This window comes from Aotus nancymaae, unplaced genomic scaffold (genome assembly GCF_030222135.1).
Source record: "Aotus nancymaae isolate 86718 unplaced genomic scaffold, 86718_ANA_hifiasm-v0.15.2.pri h1tg000029l, whole genome shotgun sequence".
NCBI lineage: Eukaryota > Metazoa > Chordata > Mammalia > Primates > Aotidae > Aotus > Aotus nancymaae.
Window position 1 is genome coordinate 2611524 of NW_026988442.1, and position 19533 is coordinate 2631056.

General features: G+C 40.4%; 1 protein-coding gene across 4 annotated transcripts in view; it reads right to left on the minus strand.

The window, feature by feature from the left end:
* Positions 1-19533, minus strand: part of PLCB4 (phospholipase C beta 4) — a 159098-nt gene that overhangs the window by 22560 nt on the left and 117005 nt on the right. For all 4 annotated transcript variants that reach the window (XM_012455426.3, XM_012455424.3, XM_012455427.2 and 1 more), the window contains 4 exons: positions 17905-17993; positions 16330-16480; positions 8662-8711; positions 8426-8491 (listed from right to left, as the gene is read on the minus strand). In XM_012455426.3, coding sequence (XP_012310849.2) covers positions 8426-8491; positions 8662-8711; positions 16330-16480; positions 17905-17993 — 356 coding nt within the window. The remainder of the gene's footprint in view (positions 1-8425; positions 8492-8661; positions 8712-16329; positions 16481-17904; positions 17994-19533) is intronic.

The following is a 19533-nucleotide window of genomic DNA, read 5'->3' on the forward strand; positions in this document are numbered from 1 at the left end:
GACTGGAATGGGTGAACATGTTGTTCAGGTTATATAAGCACTTTCACAGTCATATTTCCTTTAACTTATTGAAAAAAATGAGTGCCTTAATTTAAAAGCAAATTTATTCTTTCCAAGGTAGGCTTGACTTTAAGCAAATCTAATTCACGAACTTCTTTTAAAGATTTCATAAAATATAAATGGGGAAGGAAATTTTAAGTTTTACTGAGACTTCCTTAATTTCCCAGCTGTTAAGTGAATTAACACAGGACTTGATCTACAATTCATTTATATATAAATTCTTTAGAAATGTATTCATACACAAGGCCTCAGTATTCTTTTCTTTGGGAGAAGGAGTGGAGAAGGGTGATGCTGGGTAGAAGATTCCCAACATGGGAACTAACAGTGGGGACAAAGGCTATGTGAGCTTGCTGTGGATCTGGGTTTAGGGTAACAATGTCTTGCTTAATTTGTAATTGGAATGCCCCATAAATCCTGCCATATTACCAATGTGTGTGCACCTCTGTGATATAAACACATTTCAGCCAGAGCTTCTGCAATGTGGCACTAGGTTAAGGACATGAGTTCTTCTGTCCTGGGATGAGTTGCTTACTCTTCCAGAGTCTGCTCATCTTTATAATTGGGAGAGTAACACTTACTTCATAGAGTTGTTAGGATTAAAAGCAAATCTAATGTAAATCACATTTCAAATGCGTGTTACAGCTTATTCAAAACACAGTGACATACAAACCTATCTATACTATTCAATACCCATAATAACATACAGGAGTGACTTGAGATAGAGATATCAATCAGACTAATTAAATCAATATATCTTTCCTCCAAGCTTAATCTACTGCCCCAGGAATAGAGGAACACATTGATGTATCCCTGAATGTATTTAACTACTCTTGTAATACCTTGGTACCTACTAAAATGCCTTCCTCCTATTTTCTTTCTAAGATTTAGAAGTCATTATGGTTGGCTAACACATGTTAATTTTTCCTGGGCAAAAAATAATAAATAAGGGGCTTTATGCCAGTCTCAAAATGTATCAGAAGTGCCACAGTCCTATATTATCTTGCAAATATCATTGAAAGGAGGGTGAAGACTATTTCTTTAAATATTTTAGTGTAGAACAGGACAAGTAGAGCCTTTGAGGCTTGGAAGTAAACTGACACAGATTATTTCCTAAGAAAATATTTTGGTGAACCTTATTAACTCAATTAGATATGAGAAATGGGGCTGTTTGTATCATAAAGTTGTTTATGATTGACTCAACTCTATATGATATGCTCTACAAGGGCAGGGCCAGTCTTTTCTGTTTACCAGTACATGGCACAAAGCCTGGTACAAAGTAGATGCTCAATAAGTAATTACTGCATGAATAAAAAGTCAGCATGGGAAAATAGCAAAAGGACTTGGATTCCGGTCCCAGCTCAGCCAATAATTAACCAACTGGCCTTGTGTAATGTATATAAATCTTTCCAGGCCTCAATGTCTTTATTAGAAAATTGAGTTAGGGCTGGGTATGGGGTAGCCCATGCCAGTAGCACTTTGGGAGAACGAGGCGGGCAGATCACCTGAGGTCAGAAGTTCAAGATTAGCCTGGCCAACACAGCAAAAACCCGTCTCTACTAAAAATACAAAATTTAGCTGGGTGTGGTGGTACATGCCTGTAATCCCAGCTACTCTGGAGGCTTAGGCAGGAGAATCACTTGAACCCAGGAGGCAGAGGTTGCAGTGAGCCAAGACTGCGCCACCGCACTTCAGCCTGGGTGATAGAGTAAGACTCCATCTCAAAAAAAAAAAAAAAGAAAGAAAGAAAACTGAGTTACGTACCTTTGCCTAAGCTAATTCATGAGTTGCTTATGAGATGCAAGGTTACCTAATGTATCCAGAAATAATTTGAAAAACTGAAAGCATATTGAAATAAAATGATTACAATTAATGTCAGTAATAGAAAAGCTGGTCCTGAAAAATTGTCTGTTTATCTTTGTTCTCAGAACTCCATCCCTGTGCGGTAAGCAGTGATCGCTGAAGTGTTTTGGGATAACTTGGCTCCCAGACACCATTTCTCCTTTTGGAAACAAATGGGGATCCTAATTACTGATTTCCATGTAACTCTGCTGAAGCCTCAGCTTCTTGTTCTATAAAATGAAGGAGGCATGAAATGATCCCTAAGTCCGTCTTAGCTTTTAAAAAAAGTCCATCATTGATTTTATTCTTTTGGTCCTTAGTTAAATCATGAAACACTATGGAGGAGACATACATTTTTTATTCATTCACACCACAAGTACCATAATTAAATGTGTTGACTTAAAGTCAATCTTAATCGGGACATTTTGGGGAAAAAATGTATAGCTTTTAGCAGAATTTGTATATATTTCTTATCCAAGTTAAGAGTAAATTCAGCTCTTTTTGGAAAAACTGCTGCTGCAATTCATTCTTGTGACTGATGTGACTATGGGTGTGAATGATCGCACCTCAGAGGGTGCTGAAAATTTTGAGTAAATCATGATTGCTCAGCATGTAACTCTGAGATTACGGATAGGTGGACTTTGCCAGCAACTGCTGTGTCTTTGCCCCTTTCCACTGCATAACCGAGTTACAGGTCTGGTTCTAAGGTCTGACCATGAGTTAAAATTGATGAGTTAAACAGCAGTCTTGGTGCTGTCAGCTAAATTGCTTGCATAGCAAAGAGAAAATTTTCCATCAGTGGCTTTACTAAAAATGCCAGTTTATAGGCTTCTCAGGCATTTCATTTGACTCATTTAATGCTGATGCTGCAAACTGGTGGCCTAAGGACTGTATCCAGCCTGCAGATACAGTTTTAAGTTTAGTTTTTTTCTTTTTCTTTTTCTTTTCTTTTCTTTTTTTTTTTTTGTCTACATGGTTTCAAAAAGAGGTTGAATTAAAGGCCGATAGTAAAAGACAGGAAATTCAGATAAGATTTCTGATATTTTGACTCTCCTTTAAGAAAACACAGATGGCCCATCTACTCTACAGGCACCAATGGGGGTAGCTCAGTCTGACTTGGCCTGTGGAGAGAGATGAGTGCTCCCAGCTTTTGTGGAGTCAACACCTGGCCAACTTCCCTCAGCTACTTCCTGTTTGGCCCCCATCAGCATTTGAATTGTAATTCCTCTTCTAACATGTTACTGGAGATACGTATCCAACTTTGGATTTTACATTTTTTGCTCTAAGAAATTGACCTCATTGGACAATTGAAAAGCATGCCTGTCTTTTAATGAAAGTAACCACTGCTCTGGATCCGAATGAGTCATGTGCTGGGGGAGAAATAGTTAATTAGTTCTCCTTTTTCTGTGTCTCATATAATAGACACTTGAAAACCATGACCCTAGTTTCTATTTCAAATTGAAGAAGTGGTTCTAGAAAGTGAGAGACAAGTAGAAGTCTGATTGCCAGTAGATTCAGAGGGTCAAAGGCAGTTGACCATTGCCATTTTCCAAAAACAGCCATCTTAATGAGCATTTTTGTATCCATTTGGGGCATAAATGGTCATTATCCCCATCTTTTCTTCTCAATTTCCTAACAGCAAATCACACACCTATTTGCAGATGGAAGAACCTCATATTCATACCACTGTTCCTTTTCTAGCTGGTAGCTAACCTGTAAGTTTGGAAATAAGCTGTCCTTCTTAAACTGCTGAGATTTAGTTCATAGATCCTCTGCTTCCCTTTAAGTCTAAAAAATCGAATTATTTATCTAGGCCAGGAGTGTCCAATCTTTTGGCTTCCTTGGGCCCCATTGGAAGAAGAATTGTCTGGGGCCAAACATGAAACACTAACACTAATGATAGCCAATGAGCTTAAAAAAAAAGAGGTCTGTGCATAAATCTCGTAATGATTTAAGAAAGTTTACAAATTTGTGTTGGGCTGCATTCAAAGCTGACCTAAGCTGCACGTAGCCTGGGGCTGCAGGTTGGACAAGCTTGATCTAGGCTGATATGTAAGAGCTGAGATCTCCTTGCAGTTGCTGGATATAGACTAAATACTAGTCCCTGCTCTTAGCTACCAAGTGCTGTTTGGGCCAGGGGCACAGTAGTAGGGAGAGTGAAGTCCAGGCCATATTTATTCTTCAGCAGGTCATTTTATAACATAAGGCTTTAGGGTGGTAAGCCTTAGCCCCATGTTGGGTGGGTGAAAACTATTATAAAACAGAAAGGATGGGAGAATTAATTCTCGCTATTATGTGACAACAGGGTAAAACCTCTTTTCTTTAAGAAGGCTTGATAAGCATCTTTGCAGGCAACTAGTGGGGTTTCTACTAAAGGGTCAAGAGATAGTAAAAAGTACTAAATAATGTTCCTAAAAAAACAGTCCTCAAAATTTAGCATGCATAGGAGAGGACTTTATTTAAAATGTATTTCCTATACTCTTTTCTTGGGGATGATAGCTAAGTGTCATGTAGGCACAAGAATAAATATTTTTGTAAAATCTCCATCTCTTGGCCCAATGATCTTACATTGAAAAATGAGTCCTGAAGGAACACAAGATATTTGTGCCCTGATAGATTCATGATTGCTCTTAAAAAACCTGTTGCTGAGACCATAAGGAAAAAGATGTATGAAGAGAAGAAAACTTTAGCGTGGGAAACATCAGAGGCAGCTGGTTACAAGTTTGAGTTCTCAAGTTACGCTGATTTTGGTTCAAATCCTGGCTCTATCACTTAAAAACTATGTGATTTAATGAAGTTGTATTTTTTTTTAAAGTATGAATAAACTAATCTGTTGAATGACTGGTAGACTATAAAAACGGCCAAAATTATTTCCCTTTCTGTATCCACTCCCACTTCTGATGTAACTTTGCCACCTGTCAAAAGGTAGAGTCCTCATAAGGCCAGACTTAGAACTTGCTTTGGCCAAAAAAATGAGGTGGAAGTGATGGTGTGTCAGTTCTGAGCTAGGGCCACAAGAAACCATGCATGACCTGCTTGGTCTTTTGGGACCCCAGCCATGTGAACAAGTCTGGACTAGCCTGCTGGAAGACAGGAGACCACTTAAAGCAGAGAGGAAGTGGTTTAGCAGAGGCCTTTCTAAAACAGTCAGTCCCCCATCTGCCGACCAAACTGGTAGTGATGGCAGATTCATGAGTGAATCCAGCCGAGACCAGAAGAATCACCCAGCAGCTGGAACCCAGCTCCAACTGCTGATGCACAAAACTGTGAGCCAAATAAATGGTCATTATTTTAAGACACTACATTTTAGGCTGGTTTGTTACCCTGCAAAAGCTAACAGATACAAAGCTCATATAATTATAGTACTCCTTTATATAATTGTTATGAGAATACCTAAGAATATGTGCTTAAGCAAGTATCAATATGTATAAGCTAGTATTGCCACTTAAGTGTTGACTGACAGAAAAATTAGTCACATGGAGATCAGGCATGAAGTATGTCCAATGGTAATAGATTCACCACATTGCTCGCCTCTCCTTAACCAGTTTTTCATTTTTCAGTTTTAAAGACAACATGGTGGTGGTGGTGATGTTGCTTTCAAGACAGAGTCCAGCTCTTGCCACCCAGGCTAAAGTGCAGTGGCATGATCTCAGCTCACTGCAACCTCCACCTCCTGGGTTCCAGCGGCTCTCCTGCCTTAGCCTCTCAAGTAGCTGGGACTACAGGCATGTGCCAACCCACCCAGCTTTTTGTATTTTTAGTAGAGACAGGGTTTTGCCATGTTGGCCAAGCTGGTCTTGAACTCCTGACCTCAGGTGATCCACCTGCCTTGGCTTCCCAAAGTGCTGAGATTACAGGAGTGAGTCATCGTGCCTGGCCTAAAGACAACATGTTAATAGAGATGGCCTCACTATATATTTGGCAAATATATATTCATTATATTCATTATATATTCATTATATTCTTCATCTGAGAGGTTAGCTTGGGCCAGGCATAGTGGCTCGAGGAAGTTAACGGACAACTTTGATGTAGGTTGAGTTCTAAAAATTGAGGACCAACTTTCCTTAGTAACAGTCCTGATAACCAGCAGCATATCAACACTGTCCAAAGTTGATAGTGATTTTCCCTAATGTCCCATGTGCTGTCACCGTATTTGACCCAGTGACAAACTGGTCCACCTAGTAAAGCATCCCATATCCTACACAGGAGAATGCTGCAAGAGTATGGATTCTGGACTCTTGATTTTGGTTCAAATACAAGCTCTGCTGCTCCCTAACTCTGGGACATCAGATAACTTCACTAATTCTTTTTTTTTTTTTTTTTTTTTTTTTTTGAGACGGGGTTTCGCTCTTGTTACCCGGGCTGGAGTGCAATGGCGCCATCTCGGCTCACCGCAACCTCCGCCTCCTGGGTTCAGGCAATTCTCCTGCCTCAGCCTCCTGAGTAGCTGGGATTACAGGCATGCGCCACCGTGCCCAGCTAATTTTTTTGTATTAGTAGAGACGGGGTTTCACCATGTTGACCAGGATGGTCTCGATCTCTTGACCTCGTGATCCACCCGCCTCGGCCTCCCAAAGTGCTGGGATTACAGGCTTGAGCCACCGCACCCGGCAACTTCACTAATTCTTAATTCCCTTACACGTAAATAGAGACTCACATAGCATTTACTTTGCAGGGTAGAGAGTGTTAAATGAGTCAATGCATGTAAAGTGCTGAGCACAGCATCTGAGAATTACTGAGCAAGCAGGAATTCTAGCTGCTATTATTGTTGCTTTATTACCATCCACCACAGCATATTATTTTCTGATCATGCCTCAAGAAAATAATAAATGAAGCCAAAATCTTTATGTGTCCAACTAGCCCAAAGGCCACTGAGGTGTCTGCTCAATGAAAGTGATCCAACTTAAATGCAAGAAAAATCTGTTAGACAGTGCCACAGCATAGGGGCACCCACTCTACTTCTAATAATTAAAGTCATTTAAGGTGCTTTGTCTCTTATTTCCCATTCTTACCATTTTTCTGTTGGTTTTCCATAGTTCAGCCCGTTGTCAATAACCAACAGCATTCAAGTCCCTACTTTAAATTGTTCTGTCTCCAATAACCCCACTGAGCAATGTAAGGAATTTCACTGAATGGAATTATTCATGCAACTTAGAAACAAACAGTCTTTGAAGTGAAGTGACTGTATCAGCAAATCCATTGAGCCATCAGTTCAATAATGCAAGGAACACTACTAGGATAAGATTAGGCCCAACTTCTCAAAGGAGTACAAACTTTTAAAGAAATGACAGGGTTCCAGACAACGCTCGGGCATCTCAACATGTGGAATGATTGAAAGGTACATCACCCAAGCCAAGTTATGAAGGACATGCTTTGGTTTGAGGCTTGGGTCAGAGAATAAAGAAGCAGGAATGCAAGATTAGTTTAAAAGAATTCAGAAGTTCTGTCAAATAAATAAATTAGAGATTAAGTTTCTCTTGCTCTCATTGTCCTTACTGGAAGAGGACAGACATTATCCTACCAGCAGTACCTGGTTATTATACATCTTTAGGAAGGAAAGAGTTGCTTTTCCTTTTTTTTTTTGAGACAGAGTTTTGCTCTGTTGTCCAGGCTGGAGTCCAATGGCGTGATCTCGGCTCACTGCAACCTCTGCCTCCCAGGTTCAAGCAATTCTCCTGCCTCAGCCTTCTGAAGAGCTGGGATTACAGGCACCTGCCAACACGCCCAACTAATTGTTGTATTTTTAGTAGAGATGGGGTTTCATCATGCTGGCCAGGCTCGTCTTAAATTCCCAACCTCGACCTCGTGATCCACCCGCCTCAGCCTCCCAAAGTGCTAGAATTATGGGGGGAGCCACCAGCCCAGCCACTACCCTTTTCTTCTTTATCTGTGAGGGAGTCTGGAAGTGATGATGTTTGAGTCTGTGAAGCTTTTCAACACACAGGAGAATTCCTGGGGCCACCTCCTGCTGTTCTCTTACAATGCAACTAGCTCTTATAATTTTTCACAATCACTACCAAAAAGACCACCTCTTATGGGTAAAAAGCAAAAATAAATCTATTTCAGAAGTAGGCTACTGGGCAAGGTTTACATAAGGGAGAACAAGTGACAAGCATTCTCTCTCTAGGTGCCATGAGTGGGAGGTTGAGAGATTGCTAGCATCTCCCTCCATGAACCACTGTGTGTGGCAAACTATGTGACAGTGACTTGGCAATTTAGGTAACTAGTGGCTACAATTGTGAGTCGGTCTTTAATAGACTATGATCCAATGTTTTATACAGTCATGTTATCAGTGAAACAATTTTTAAATGGATGAAGCTTTCTGCATTTGAAAGATCTGTTAGAAATGTAGACCACAAACCAGTGACAAGCACTCCCAAACAGATTCTATTTCTTAATTTCATTGTTAACCAGTTAGAATGAATTATCGCTGTTAAGTGGTCTGGTATCAGCATCAAAGTTGCAGTTTCGGCTATAAATGATTCATCCATATATAACACAAAATAGTAGCTTTTAAACACTGTACCTTTGCATGTTTCTTCTTTAAAGAATTTAGCTCCTTCTGCTGTTTCTTTAAATGCTTCAAGTAAGCCTTTGGAGAAAAAGAGAATCAAAAATAGGGTTTTTTTTTTTTTTGTAATCATAATGATTACACTTGGTGAGAAACAAAGACATATTGGTGACACCAATATGTATAATACAAGAGTGCTTGCAAAACAGTCATAATACAAGAGTGCTTGCAAAACAGTCAAGCAATTTTACCTTCATCTGCTTTAAATCTTCTATCCTTATTTGAGGGATAAGTTCAATACCTTAAAAAAAATAACAATTAAGTCACTACATATACTAAAAATTAGAGAGAACAACTGATAATATAGAATTGACATATTGAAATCTCATGGAAAGACTTTGAAGCAGCTTTACATGTGATGAATATAAACATCTTAAGTTCTTACTACAAAGCAATTAACTGGACATTTGAAATGCTGAACGTCTTACTAGCAGAGCCTGAGAAGGAGATTCATGTGCATGTAATTGATTGAGGACAGACTCTCAGGTGAAACCCCTAAGGGAGTGAAAGAAGCGGAGTGGATCAATGGAAGAAAGCAGAGTGTTTCTAGTTGAAATCCAGCCTCAGTCTGATCCTACAAGGAGCACTTCAGTATAAACGGCACCCAAGAGTCGTTCTACCTTGGTGAAAAGAGGCTGGGCTTTTGTAACCCTTGATCAGTCAGTTGAGAGCTACAGAGGTTTCACAAAACCCTTCAGGCATTTCCAGGCAAGGGAACTCTCATGGTCCCAAGGCAATTCTCTGGAGAAGAGCAGCTGAATGCCCAATCAGTCAAAATTCATAGGAACTGGCAGATGGGATAGTGACCCAATAAAGGGGAGCTGATCAGACACGAAAGAATCTATTATAGTTACTCTTACCTTTGTATTTCAAGGCATAGCATACCAGTCAACTAATTCCCACCTCTATTCTCAATTTCATCATCATCAAAGAATAAAATGTTTTTCTGGCTTCTCCCTTTTACCAAATTCAATCTTCGCATTTAAGAAATGTGCTACTAAGCATAGCAATGCCTTAAACATAAGGAATAAACAAAATAAAATCAAACCAGTGTATAACAGGAGGCTACCAGGAGGGGCTACAGCAATATAAGAAGTCACCCTGCCATCTGAGTGATGCCAGGCCAGGTGTTGTCATGGCAACCACAGTTGTAGCCAGATCCTCAGTTTGTTTGACTGCAGATTTTTATCTTAGGCAAACAAAATGAATGTGCGCTCTGTGCCATAATTGATTTCCATTAGAATCCCAAAGGTTAGGTATGATATGTCAAGAAAGATAGGCATCAAGTTCCAGGCTCTTGTTTTTTCCTTTTATTCATTTTAAGACGTGCACATTCAACGACAGGGTGGTCAGGCCACAGAAGGAAAGTTTTGGATGGTGGAAATCAGCCTTGCGATCTGTAACATTTTATAATTGGGGTGTGAAGGGTCCATGGGGCTCTCTACTCATCTCCTAAGTCGATTTTCACAAGCTATCTCCCTAGTGACTGAGGCAGGGTAAGACAAGGGAGTGCCTCCTGGCACACAAAGAGCTCCCTGTCTTTAGGTCTCAACTCTCTTGTTTGTAAAATGAATATACAGGTTTGGGGAGTATGCACGGTCCTTCAGAGATGTAGCAAATTCTAAGAGTTTGACCCAGTCTGATGAAAATTTCTCTCTCCCTCTTTAATTTTTATATTACTTTTTTGGTCTTGGTTCAACTACGTCTTGATTAAAAGAAACCTACAAAAACATTAACTTCCCTCAATTACCTGGTTTTGTGTTTTTGGAGAAAGACAAAATTAGAAAAAATTGTCATTCCCATAAGTGATTTAGTTAGAGAAAAACCCACACTCTGCAGAAAAGGACAGTTCTACCTGCGTGCCAAGGCCAGCCTTCCTCGTAGAGCTTTGCATGATAATGGGAATGTTCCACGTGTGGGGCTGTCCAGCTGACAGCCTCTAGCCACGTGGTTCTTGAGCACCTGAAATGTGGCTAGTGTGAATGAGGAACTCAAGGTTTAGCTTTTAAATTAATTTTTAAATAAATTTAAATAGTCCCATATGGTTAGTGGCTACTATATAGGACTGTGCAGATCTACAGATTTCCCTGGTAAGAAAGCAGGTTAAGCAGCACATTTTGGGATCCAAAGGTTTTGGCTAATTGAAGTTTCACTACATAAAGTTTTTGTTCATATCAGCATAGTTCCTTAACAATAACTTGTTTTCTCTTAATCACTGATCTGGAAATTAGGAGCTGGGTTTTCTTAATCCTTTGTTCTTAAAATCAAAAAGAAAATAAAGTCATGTTGGTGCACTCGTTGCTGTTTGGCTGCATGTCTAAGAAAAACAGTTTGGAATTGCATACCTCCCCACCTTCATAGATGTCTGTAGCAAATGCTGTCTGCTTCAGCCACACACCATGCCCTCTCTACATCAGCTCTTCTAGTTCACTTCCAATTGCCAGCATCTGAATGTCTTTGCCTGAGGATTTTTCTGTCCTCCAAAACCGACAGGGTGCTTTATCACCCTGTTGTCAATCTAGAACTGTTGGAGAATTTATCCCTTCCATGGGAATCCTCAAGAAAAGGCTGACAGGAGTCGGGGTATACATTCCCCAGCTCCCTCATCTCTCTAAGAGGAGACCTCTGAGATGTGCATCCAATACCAGCCCCCAAGGTTTCTCCAGGGCATTAAGTTCCAGGTGCCTCCTGGCAACTGGCTTCAAAACACTCTAATTACTGGCTGCCTTCTCTCCCTGGTATCACTTCTTCACACCTCTACCCATGACCACTGTACACCAGAATAAACTACTTGCGCTGGAAACCTTCTCTCAGAGTCTGCTTTGAGGTGACCCAGATCAAGACAGTTTTCTGGGAAGAAATGGAAGCTTGTTTTCTCAGATGACATCTCTTCCCCCAAAGGCTTCTGGAGTAGAGTTTATTCCCCACCCCACCCCAATCCATGGACAGGTGTGAGAAGAACAACTACAGATTTACCTCTTGTACTTCCATGCCATTCTCCTAAAAGCTATCATACAAAAGAACAGGCCTCTCACTTACACCAGGCTCTGCTGAGCCTAGCTACCTCCACATGTGTCCTTCTAGGTCACACACTGCCCTGCTCCATGAACTTCAGCATCTGACTTGTGGTTTCTCTATGCAGGCATTCCTAGACATCCAACACAGTGATTCAATATGAATGAGAAGAATATGCTGGGTGATTTTCCTTTCCGTTTCCACGATGCCTTCCATTCTAGAAATCTTCATCTCCACTTTACCTCACCTCCTACAGACAGTTGTAAATGGGATGTTAACACTGCTTGAAACTGCCCCTCCTCCAAGACATGTAGTTTAGAGGTACCTGTTTCTGACTGCAATCTCCATCCCGCCAACTTCACTTACTCCCTCACACCCACCAAGTAAGCCTTTTACTTTCATCTTGTTCCTGGTTCCCTTTAACCTTTTCCTTTCCTAGCAAAGTCTCTCTCCTCTAGTATCTACTCCACTGGGACATTAACCTATATATTATGATCAGGGTGGCAGACTGAGTGGAAAAATGGCCAAAAAGTTCCACCCCTCCCTGTTTCCACACCTACTTACATGTGACTTTGGAACTCTTCCCATCAAGATGTGGAATCTGTTTCCCCAACTCTTGAATCTGGGCTGGGCCATGTGACTTGCTTGGGATGATGGAATGTAGTGGGAAGGAAGCCATGCCAGTTCTAAGTCTAGGACTCATCAAGGAAGCTGACATACAGATGCTCCCCAACTTACAGAGGTTCAACTTTATGATGATGCAAAAGTGATATGCATTCAGTAGAAAGCATATATTGAATTCTGAATTTTGATCTTTTCCTAAGCTAGGGATATGCACTGGGGCCACAGCAAACTTCAGCTCCCATTCAGCCATAGACTTTACAGTGTACTGCATTTAGTAAGTTACATGAAATATTTAACACTTTATTATAAAATAGGCTTTGTGTTAGATGATTTTGCTCAACTTTAGACTAATGTAAATGTTCTGAGCACATTTAAGATAGGCTAGGCTAAGTTAAGCTATGATGTTCGGTAGCTTAGGTATTAAATATATTTTTGACTTAATGATATATGTTCAGCTTATGAGGATGTAACACTTTCATAAGTCTTCCATAAGTCTTCCATAAGTCAACTGTACTTCCACCTCCATTTTAGAACATTGCAACTACCATGTGAACAGGCCCAGGCTAAGCTGATAAAGGATGAGAGTCCACAAGGAAGACAGCCCACTTGTCCCAGCCAATGACACCTTAGCTCAACCTCAAACATTTGCATGAGCATAGCCAAGATCAGCTGAGTCACTGATACTAACCCACCTGTAACCAGAAAAGCCACCCAGACAACCTCATGAGCTATAATAGATGCTTACTTATTTAAGTTACTGACTTTTGGGATTGCTTGTTACACAGCAATAGCTAACTGTTACAGTCTCATAATTTAGTGCTCTTCAATCCTTTGGCTCCAGACCATACTCATTATGACACATTAAGACATACACATTATGACAATTTCAGGCTTGGAACTCCCTAAGCTTTGTCCATACTTGGTGAGCTTCTGGGCACTGCTGAAGAAGTAATGAGATCAAGCTACATCAACTTAATACATACCACTAACACACACCAGAATCCTGTGTGCTATGTGGCGGACCTTCTCTTTATTTCTTGTGGATTGTTCTAGTCTAGCCAGAGACTACTCCAAAGCTTTTCTATCCTGTTGTTTTTCTGTCCTGCCTCTACTTTTCTCAGCAGAGAGCAGCCACCTAACCAACTTCTTAGATCAGATAGAATCTATCTGTGATATACTACAAAATGGCCAATATTTCTTTCCCCTCTAATCAAGAGGTACAGTCTATTTCTCTATCCCTTGAATATTGGTTCACTTTGTGACCTGCTATGGCCAATGAGACACTAGCAGAGACTGAAAAAAAGCTGCTTTAAACTCAAGGAGTACCATATGAATAAGCCTGCTTAGGCTTCAGGATGATGTGAAACAGCTTGCCAAATGACAGATGTGTGCATAAGGTCATCCCACATCTACCTTCCAGTCAACCCATCAGCTGATCACAGTTGCATAAGCAAGACACAGAGATTAGCCAAGCCAGCTTGGACCAACCAACCCAATGAAACATGATCTCAATAAATGGTGGTTATCTTAAGCTACTAAAATTTGAGGTCATTTGTTATGCAGCATAAGCTGACTGATACACTGTCAGAATTCTTCCTGTCCACCCTGAAACTTCTATTTACTCATCATTCTTCTTGGCTCTTCCTTCCTTATCCAGCAGAATTTCACCCTTTCTGTTGATTCAGATCTTCCTTTTAGCCTTGTTTTACCATGTACTCTCTTTTGCATTTTCCTTGTTTCTCTTTATTAGTTCCTACCAACAAGCTACTGTCCTCCAGAACAACCATTTTATGTCTTGAATTATGTCTCACATTTTTCTAACCATGTTTCAGCCCTCATCATCCAATCATCCCTGGTTCAACAATAATTTTGTAGTCTTCACTTCTCTGGACCTGTCTACAACATCTTCTCAAAACTAATTCTTCTTAGAACATAGACCTCTCTTTTTTCTTTTTCCCCATTCATTCTGCCTTCTAAGTGTTATTATTCTGTTTCTCTATCTCTCCTTCTTCTTCACCTGGCATAGATCTGGTAACTGCATATTTCTACCCAGATGTATCAGCAACAGCTTGACCCCAGTGATGTCCAGGACCAAAATCATCTTCCTTACCAAAAGCAGCTCCTCCTCCTAACTCCTCTACTTCTCTCAATGGTACCATGTATCTCTGGGTTTTCTTTCCTTTAAGTCTGAGTTACTACAAAGCCTCTTTCTACCTAAGACCCATATCCAACCTGCCAACTTATTTCCAGTCTTCCTTCCCTTTGATAATTTCCAGCTTAATCCAGACTTCCTTGTCCATGTCATTCATTAAACAGCCCTTCCTGAGAATACAAACTACTAGATCTTAAATAGGCATGGTTCCAGGGACACAGTGATGATGAGGTGTGGTCTCCCCTGCAATAACCTCTTCTCTGGTTGTTAATATTCTATCAACACAATGTGATAGACGTGTTATAACAGAAGCACGAGTATCATAATTCTTACCTTGCCCTTAGCATGCCCACTTTCAATGAATTCTTTTGCCAAGACTATAATTTTCTTAAAATACTCCTTTGACTGTCATTTCCCATGACCTTCTCAGGGTGACCCCAGAATTCTTTCGAACCCAGGAAAAATAAACTCCTTGCTACTCCCTATCAGAATTCTCCTTCCACCTAGGTTGCTTCTTATGTTCCTTCCTCCTAGGCAGCCTTCTCTGGGTTCCTTCACTCTGTCCTCCATTCAAGTCAGACCTAGGTTTCAAATCCCAGCTCAGGTGGGATCTTATCCTTGAGTATCCTCTGGGATTCTTGCTGGAAAGGATGCCCTCTCCCCTCTGGTTCCTGAACCTTCATTGTATACTGCTTGGTTGGCCGTGTAGTGGGGCCTGTCTTGTCTCACTTCTGTCCCAACTCTGGTTATGTGAGTTCCCTGAAGGTTGGTAGACACTTCTTATAGAATCTAGTACTGTGACTTAGACTTCTAAGTCTCCTGAATAAAATGCCCAAATAAAAGAGCATGTAGACCCTTTCTCAGGGCATCAGCAGAAGAGACTAGAGTGGAGGTGACAGTTGCTTGGCTCTTTCAAATGCAGCCTTTTTTGGAACCAGGGGTGGGGCAGCACTAATCGCATGCACAGTCTCTTCTAGAACTAGGATAACTTTTGTCTTCTGCAGGCTGGTCACACTGCATCATTGTTCAGGACACCTAATGCAATATTATTACTAATGTCTTTTATGTACCAGTGGGTGTGATACAAGAACTTTACCTACACATCAACTTGCTCATTTTCCACTGCCTCTCTCTGAGTGGCTGGTGTTCCTAATGACCAGGCTAGTAGGGAACGCCCAAAGCCTGTATCATTACCTTGCTCTGTGTTGTCTCAAGAGAAGAACAAACAGCTGCAGGTCAAGTACAAATTGGACTGCTTTTGTCCAGTCCCATTTTTCTAATTTGCTTCTCAAGGCTCAATGCACATTTAGTTTCCTGCTAAATTACAATGCTGCTGTGGTTTGGAAAGCCTGGCATATCTTACCTTAAACTGTAGCATTGTGTGTACTTAAGTGTATGAACAACTTTATTTCAAACTTAGATTGGACACTCTAAATTCACATATAGATGGGAACTACAAATACTGAGTAAAAAAAAATTAGGAGAAAGATAAATTCTTATTAATGTAGTGAGTTTAGTAAACAATTCATGTTCAAGAAAGATATTTAAAGTGTTTATATATTTAATTACCAGTATGGAATGGGCACCATCCAATTAATGGATGTCTGGCCAATTAGAATGAAAGCCAATTAAAATAACCAGCACTGTTGTTTCCCTGCATACTGGCTGAATATGAGACACATGCTTCTTTGAGATGACACCTCTTAATGGTCTTTTGTTTCATCCACAGGTAACCACAAGGAATTCGCCTTCAAGTGCTCATTTGATAATGATATAAATAAATAATCGTGGGTGCTAAACATCTACTTATGGGGGGAAATTATCAGTATGGGAATTTAGGAATGTCCAATAGTGATAACTCTGTTGGTTCATGAGCCCACTGCCTGTCCAGACAAGATCCTATGAGAGAATCTGGAACAGAGTGGGGATGAATTAGCTAACATCACTATGTAAAAGGTTCTTTCCCACAAAGAACTTCGAATTTATATATTTCCTAAAGCTATAGATACTTTACTCTGTGCAATTAAGATGGGTGCAGAAGATAACGAGCCCATTGGCTCTCTCTCACCTTTCTTGGCTTCCACACCAGAGGCCAGGGCAGCTGTGGTGGTTGGTCTGAGCTCAGAGCTACTCTGAGGGGTCACATTTGCTTTGGCGGTGTTGGCCTTTCCTTTCTTGTCATTTTTGGAAGTGTCACTGGGCACATCGGCTATGTCACTCTGGAATAGAAACATTTACATTGACCCAAATGAAGGTCACTCAAGGTCAAATATCTTGCACATTCTTTATTTTACTGAATCTAGTTGGTACCACTCAACTTCTCCCATACCCTTCCTAGACTTCTACTCTCTTAAAGATCTTTGCCTAGCAGGACTAAAAATTATGTGGTTTCCTTAGGCTTGATGCAAAGGATCCAGCCAAGGAAAGAAGATCCAACTTCTTAACAAGCAGAGAATATTTTCTTTTTCTAGCTATTGGAGAGATGCTACATCCATTCCAAACTGAGGACTTTGGTAAAGAAAACGTTTAAAAACAAAGAAACAACCCAAGTGTGCACTGGAATGCGAGAAGGTTGGGATGCAAGGCTGGCAAACCGTAAAAAATCAGTAATAAATGCCATTTTGGCTGGTGCCAGTATTGGCATGGTGGCTCATGCCAGTAATTTCAATGCTTTGGCAGGTCAAGTGGGAGGATCGCTTGAGGCCAAGAGTCTGACACCAGCCTAGGCAACAGAGCGAGACCCTGTCTCGACAGAAAAAGCAAAAACTTAGCCAGGCACAGTGGCATGCATCTGTAGTCCCAACTGCTCAGGAAGCTGAGGTCGGGGGATGGCTTGAGCCCAGGAGTTCAAGGTATGATCACACTACTGTACTCCAGCCTGGGCAATAGAGCAAGATCCTATCTGTTAAAAAAAATAAACAATTAAAAATAAAAAGCAATTATCATTAATTCACTGAACTGGGTTAACTGGTATTTCAGTGTATCACAGAAATGTCCTGTTTTTGTTTGAATATCCTATTCTGTTTGAATATCCCTTATCTGAAATGCTTGGGACCAGAAATGTTTCCGATATCAGATTTGGGGATATTTGCATATACATAATGACGTATCTTAGGGACGGAACCCAAGTCTAAAGAGAAAATTCATTTATGTTTCATATACATCTTCTACACAGCTAAAGCTAATTTTACACAATATTTTTAGTAATTTTGTACATGAAAGAAAGTTTGTATACACCGAACCTTCAAAAAGCAAAGGGATGACTATCTCATGTCAGCACTCAAAAAGTTTTGAATTTTGGAGCATTTCAGATTTTGGATTTTCTGATTAGAAATGCTCCACTTACATTTTAAACCTTCCTAAAAGCATCACAAATGGTTTTTCATTTTGTTTCTAATGGGGAAAGGGTCCCCAGATGTGAGTTAAGCCACTGATGATGAAGCGGGTTTTTCTGATGGCAGTCACATTTTATTAAACATGCCGCACTTTTGTAGACCCTTGAAACTATTGTTGAGTTGATGGGCTGAGTTTTAAAAACCCTCTTTAAACTTGCTAATTCATTACTTTATCTTGCTTTTGTAATCACTGTTGGACAAGCAAACTCCCACAACTTGGCCATCTTTAATCAACCATTTCTACTTACGGTTTCAATGCCCATAGCTCTCATTTGGTCTGCTCTCTTTTCCGTAATTGAGAGAAATTTCTTTGGATCTGATAAAGCATCCACAATATCTAAGCAGGAAAAAAACCAACGAGCTGTTAATTCTCTGTTTTATTGAAAATATTCAAGAAAACTTTGCTCAATAAACTACAATCTGGACACCTGTTGTGCTTTCTGTTAACAATCTTTTCCTAGGACATAAACACACTGAGGAAGGCACAGTTAGTTGCAGAAACCAAGAAAGGAGTAAAAGCAAGGGCCAAAGACCAGATGATTTTTTTTATTGTCCCTTTTTTCCCTTTAGTTTTTCCCGATATGAAGGAGGCAGAGTGTCAGGACAAACCGAGTGCTGTTTTTTCACTTGTGTGTGACTTTCAACAAGTTGATTAATATCCCCAGCCTCAGTTTCTTTGTCTGAAAATTAGGGTGGATACCACCTGCCCTGCAGAATCATCATAATACTTCAATGAGATGATGAATGTAAAAAGTACCTGAGGCATGTAGGTCTTATTCTTCCATACAGAGGCTAATATATATTCAAAGCCAATTTTGGTTCCATGGTAGACAAAATGAAATCTTTCTCTAGTGTTTTCTCAAGTATAACTTGAACTTACAAAAAAGTAAAATTTCATATTTATATTAATGTCATTTGAAGAGTTCCAAGTACTTTCAGAGTTTCACATAATTGTGTACAATTTACTCATAGTATTAAAGGCATAATTATTCTTGTTAACTTGAAACCCTCCACAATTTATACATTTTAAATACTGTGTAAGTTTATAAAGTTTTTCCTAACAGAATCACCTTCCTAATTACAATCTTAAGATAATTCTTAAGACAACCTTCTCAGTATACGGGACACATAATTCTCTCAGTTTCAGTTTTTTCTTTTCAATTTTATAACAGAAAATAACATCTGCACATGGTTGGCCGGGCACAGTGGCTCACGCCTGTAATCCCAGCATTTTGGGAGGCCGAGACAAGTGGATCACTTGAGGTCACAAGTTCGAGACCAGCCTGGGCAACATGGTGAAACGCCGTCTCTACTAAAAATACAAAAATTAGCTGGGTGTGTTGGCAAGATTACTTTTAGTGGTGCTGATGGTGTTGACATTTCTCTTCAGTTAGCAGTGTCTGGAGGAGACACAGGGTCTACCACCATTGCACAGAGAGGAAATACAATGTTCAGATGACTACTTTGATGCCAGTTCAGGTCCTTTCTACTCAGCATCCCTCTACCCTGTGGTCACTGGTCACCCACAAGGTGATGCTCTGTTAGGAGAACCACATGGCCTTCTCATTGTCATCAGGGTGCCACGAGTAGGCATGACTAAGGTCCTTTAGCACATGGGGACACAATTTGACCAACCTGGACTTTTAGCACAACTCTTTGTGCCTGACTCTCAAATGCCTCTTCCTGCCACTTGTCCACACCATCATGGGGCAGAGTGAGGTTTAACTTGTATACATTAAACTTTCCTGCCCTTCTTTGGAGGAGATATACTTGGTCTACGCTTCTCTTCACACTCCCAGGTTGGATATGCTTTGCCAGGTATCCAATCCCAATGGCACATTTCAGTGATGACACACAGGACTGGGTGGTCAGGAAAC